At 43.5% G+C, this 5,339-nt stretch overlaps 1 protein-coding gene across 2 annotated transcripts in view; it reads left to right on the plus strand.

The window, feature by feature from the left end:
- LAMB1 (laminin, beta 1) overlaps positions 1–5,339 on the plus strand; it is a 91,694-nt gene that overhangs the window by 29,838 nt on the left and 56,517 nt on the right. For both annotated transcript variants that reach the window (XM_011986362.1, XM_011986361.1), the window contains 4 exons: positions 1,938–2,058; positions 4,228–4,416; positions 4,688–4,867; positions 5,003–5,115. In XM_011986362.1, the coding sequence (XP_011841752.1) occupies positions 1,938–2,058; positions 4,228–4,416; positions 4,688–4,867; positions 5,003–5,115 (603 nt within the window). The remainder of the gene's footprint in view (positions 1–1,937; positions 2,059–4,227; positions 4,417–4,687; positions 4,868–5,002; positions 5,116–5,339) is intronic.

Genomic DNA, 5,339 nt, shown 5'->3' on the forward strand with positions numbered 1-5,339 from the left:
TTTTTTTTTTTTTTTTTTTGAGATGGCATTTTGCTCTTGTTGCCCAGGCTGGAGTGCAATGGTGTGATCTCACCCGCAACCTCCGCCTCCCAGGTTCAAGCAATTCTCCTGCCTCAGCGTCCCAAGTAGCTGGGATTACAGGCATGCGCCACCATGCCTGGTTAATTTTGTATTTTTAGTAGAGACAGGGCTTCTCCATGTTGGTCAGGCTGGTCTCAAACTCCCGACCTCAGGTGATCCACCCGCCTCGGCCTCCCAAAGTGCTGGGATTACAGATGTGAGCCAATGTGCCCTGCCTACAGCTGGAAAATTTTAACCCACACCCATGGGATATCATTTTAGGGATCAAATGGAGTTGATTTCTTTCTCTCTTTTCCTCTTAATTCCATTCTTTTCCCACTTTTATGCCACGTTTGCAACTTACATACATTTTGAAATTTGGGATTCGGGTGATTTGCCAAATGGATAGATGTGTTTAAAGTATTCTACTAGTATCTAGAAGAATTCTTATAGACCTAGAGGATTTTAAAGCCAGATGGGATTTATGAGATCACCTAGACCAACTATTGGTGATAGAGGAGCCCGAGGATTAAGTAATTTACTAGAGAGCCCTAAGTAAATGAGCAGCAGGTGGGAGTTCAAGCCTCTCCTCACTGTGCCCCAGGGTTCCTTTCACTAAGCTGTGGCCTCACCTCATGAAGGCTATGCTTACCTGCTGTTGCCTTTTCAAAGATTGTTAGTCCTTTTCAGAGAAGGTACAGGATTGAGTGTATTCAGCCCTTTAAAAACTTCTGCCTTCCCTTTACTCCAGTTAGAACTTTTGTTGCATAACAAAAGTTGAATTTTTGACAGAGCCTGAAGGGGAGGGAGGTATTTCTCTAATCTTATTGGTCTATCTTTCAGAGACTGCTAGGTAGATTATATTCCCTTTACAGCATAACAAATCAGCTGTGTAGCTAATGTCCTGTTACTGTCATGGGTCTCACAACATGTGCTGTTGATTCAGACACAATAGGGTCTTATGGTATGTGCTTTGGAACTGGTTTTCAGTTTATGTAAAACTACCTGGTAATAACAGGACTTTAGTCTTCTGCTAACTGCATTCCCACCAAGGTGGGTCCAGGAGGGACCTGTCTGTCCTGTTCCTGAATTCCATTCTGTAGAAACTCTTGTGAAGGTGAGATGCCCATATACATGCATATTTAGTGAACCAAAAAGCCATAATTCATTTATCATTTATATGCCTCAAGGGTGGTAAGTATGCCTTACAGTGACACAGGCAAAATCGTATATCATGGGGCCTTCTTCAAGCAAATTGATATATTTCTTTTTCAAGATCTTATATCTCCTTACATAAAAAGGAAAAAGGAAAAAATAAATATAAATGTGATAAATGATTACTTTTTTAAATTTTACTGTCATTCAAAGAAAAATTTAAGTGCTATGCCTGAAGTAAAAGAAACTAAAATAAGCTAGCTAACAAAAACCTTTTAAAATAAATGGTTATTTGGCTTATTGGTAAATCGTGCAGTAATATAAATTGGTTTCCAGGTAGTATGTATGCATTTAGCTCTACATTATAACTTTTGTAGATTTCTATGACAATAGGTTTTTTTTAAAAAACCTCTTAAGTAACTATTTTTTTCTTTTTTTCTTTTTTTTGATCTTAAGTAACTAATTTTGTTCATCTGGGTTCTTTTCATAGATAATACTTCTTGTGAATCCACTATGTAATAGGAACATTCTAGAAATGGGGCATGTAGCCATCAACAAGACAGACAACTCACTGCAGGGAGGGAGAAAATAAAAACAACCCTTTTCTGTGGTGAGCTAGAGATTAGTACGAAAAAGGGTTTTAAACTTTCAATTGATTATGGAGAAATGTGGCTATTCATACATCTCTTCCTTTGCTCTCTCCTGTTTTTATAACTTTCAAGGTTCATGGACACTGCATGTGCAGGCATAACACTAAGGGCTTAAATTGTGAACTCTGCATGGATTTCTACCATGATTTACCTTGGAGACCTGCTGAAGGCCGAAATAGCAACGCCTGTAAAAGTAAGTCTCTGATGAAGGAACATTTTTTTTTTCTTTTTTCTTTTTTTTTTTTTTTTTAAGACGGAGTCTCTCTCTGTCGCTCTGGCTGGAGTGCAGTGGCACTATCTCCGCTCACTGCAAGCTCCCCCTTCCGGGTTCATGCTATTTTCCTGCCTCAACCTCCCAAGTAGCTAGGACTACGGGTGTGATGGGACATTTTAAATCTATTCCGTCTCTAGTATCCATTTCCTAATTAGAGGTACTGTGACAGTATACTGTTATGCAGAGGGAAGAAAAGTTACTGTCTTTTTTCCAGCTTCACCCTGATACTCCTAGACAACCAACAATATGCATTCAGTTAAATAATTAATATTTACTAAGCAGCCCCTACGTGTTTGACACTGACCTGAGTAGTTTGGCAGCTACAGTAGAAAACTGAGGTGCTGTCCTTGACATTGTACCTGGTTTTTTTGTTTTTGTTTTTTTCGTTTGTTTGTTTGTTTTTGTTGCCTAGGCTGGAGTGCAGTGGCATGGTCGGCTCACTGCAACCTCTGCCTCCCGGGTTCAAGCGATTCTCCTGGAGGAGCTGAGATTACAGGCGCGTGCCACCATGCCCTGCTAATTTCTTTTGTATTTTTAGTAGAGAAGGGGTTTCATCATGTTGGTCAGGCCGGTCTTGAACTCCTGACCTCAAATGATCCACCCACCTCGGCCTCCCAAATGCTGGGATTACAAGTGTGAGCCACCACACCAGGACTTCATTTGTACCTGTTTTTAAGACAAGATGACCACGAGAGAAAATGAAAGAAAAATATGGCATGGTAGCTGATGAAGGTCTAAGAGATACGGAGTAGTGTTTTCGACCCTGTTTCTGTGCCAGCCCAGCTGCGACCTCTGGCATGCCTCCCTCCATCCATCTCAGGGGTTTTATCTGGGTGGAGGTGTAGCCAGCAACACCACTGCCCCTCCCCACTCCACACACAGTGATTCTGATACATGTCCTCCCCTTGAAGAGCAGCTCTGCCTTTGCCCCCACTGAGAAGGACTATTTGAGAAGTTCAGCAACCAGTGAGAGCTGGGGTGGTCAAGGCTTTGTAGGTAAAACCCAGATGGCCCTTGATGGATACTTAACTTGGAGAAGGAAGAAAGAAAAGAAGGAAGGAAGGGAGGGAGGGAGGAGGGAGGGAAGAGGGGAAGGAAGAGGGGGGAGGGGGAGGGGAGGAAGGAGAGGAAAGAAAAGGAAAAAAGAAGAAGGCAGGTGGAAGGGAGTTCAGGTGAGAACAACAACATGAAGCACAAGGTCGCAAGGACATTCTTGAAACCATCACAGAGTCCATGCTGGGAAGGATTACTCCAAGGTTTAGTTCAACCAGTGTATTGAGAACAGTACTCTGTTGGGTACCAAGGATGTGAGTAGATAAGACACAGTCCCTCTTCTGCAGGCTGTTGTGTTGCAGGGGGAGACAGGCAAGGTGGGAGGCTGGAGTGCAGAGCCCCAGGAGGGCCAGGCTGAGTCAAGCTTCCCTGTGCAAAGACAAGAATGGGATTGTTAAGCCTGAAAGCAAGATGATTAAAGCTGGGTGGTGCCAAGATGACTCCCGAATGGGCTCACAGAGGGAAGTGCTGCACCCAGGGAGGCCAGCTAGCTGGCTGTTAAACAGACCTTCCTTCTCACTGTGTTCTGGCCTGGTGTGGTGGTGGTGGGAATATGGGAATACGGAGGAGGGACTCCATCCTCAGGCCTCACGGTCCTCGAAGCACGGAGCCCGTGGACAGGCTTTCCTAGCAGCACAGCATCTGGAAAGTCCCTTGCTGCAGTGTCCTTCCATCCAGTCCCACCCCAAGTGGACCAGAATGCGCCCTCAGTGGGACGGCAGCCATCCTCTGTCATACGCGTCCAAAGGGACTTTCCCTTAGAGGTTTACATTTTTCATAGCGCATTCTCTTCCACAGAGGTCAGACAACTGTTTATTTCATAAAGCTCACATTTTTGAGGTTTCTCATCTACTTTAGGGTTTAAACAGTGTCATCAGTGGATGCGTCCTTTTTCCCCAGGAGTCCTGCCTGTTGACTGCCATTTTGTCTGAACTTAGTCCCTGGTTTCCTGAATGATATTCCTTCCTGCCACCCCCATCCTCCATTGGTCCATAGATTTAAAAGGCTTTTCTTGATGTTGCTCTTGTCACACAGAATGTAACTGCAATGAACATTCCAGCTCATGTCACTTTGACATGGCTGTTTACCTGGCCACGGGGAACGTCAGCGGAGGCGTGTGTGATGACTGTCAGCACAACACCATGGGGCGCAACTGTGAGCAATGCAAGCCGTTTTACTACCAGCACCCAGAGAGGGACATCCGAGATCCTAATTTCTGTGAACGTATGTTGGGAAATGTCACTATGTGGGACCTACTTCAGATTGCCTTCCAAATTGAATAGTCTGTAGTCTCGGAGCTCATAGTATGAGCAGCAAAACCAACATTGTTATTGTAGTTGCAGTCGAAGATGCTGGGAGTGGAATTCACTTGGTAGTTGTGCTGCTTTTAGTCGACTTTTGTGAGGTTTAGAGGTTTGAAGGGAATATATCTATTTATACAAAGATACATTGAGTTTCCTTCTGATTTTAACCTGGTGCTTTGCATTCTTCTCAGGATGTACATGTGACCCAGCTGGCTCTCAAAATGAGGGAATTTGTGACAGCTATACTGATTTTTCTACTGGTCTCATTGCTGGCCAGTGTCGGTGTAAATTACATGTGGAAGGAGAACATTGTGATGTTTGCAAAGAAGGCTTCTATGATTTAAGTGGTGAAGATCCATTTGGTTGTAAATGTAAGTCTCTTTGCTAAAAAGTTTGGGAGTTTTCTTGTCTTTGGGATTCCCATTTTACTTTGTAATTCTAAAGCCAGATTATTATTTGAAACTCATGTGGTCTGTGTTTCTCCACTTCATTTTGTTTTAATACAGCTTGTGCTTGCAATCCTCTGGGAACGATTCCTGGAGGGAATCCTTGTGATTCCGAGACAGGTCACTGCTACTGCAAGCGTCTGGTGACAGGACAGCATTGTGACCAGTGCCTGGTAAGTAAATCCTCATTACATGGAATGGGTAGTTTGTGAGAATGACATGTTTTATTTTTTATTTTTATTTTTAATATACTTTAACTTCTAGGGTACATGTACACAACATGCAGGTTTGTTACATAGGTATACATGTGCCATGTTGGTGTGCTGCACCCATTAACTCGTCATTTACATTAGGTATTTCTCCTAATGCTATCCCTCCCACTCCCCCCACCCCACGA

The sequence above is a fragment of the Mandrillus leucophaeus genome, unplaced genomic scaffold, assembly GCF_000951045.1.
Source record: "Mandrillus leucophaeus isolate KB7577 unplaced genomic scaffold, Mleu.le_1.0 Scaffold298, whole genome shotgun sequence".
Lineage (NCBI taxonomy): Eukaryota > Metazoa > Chordata > Mammalia > Primates > Cercopithecidae > Mandrillus > Mandrillus leucophaeus.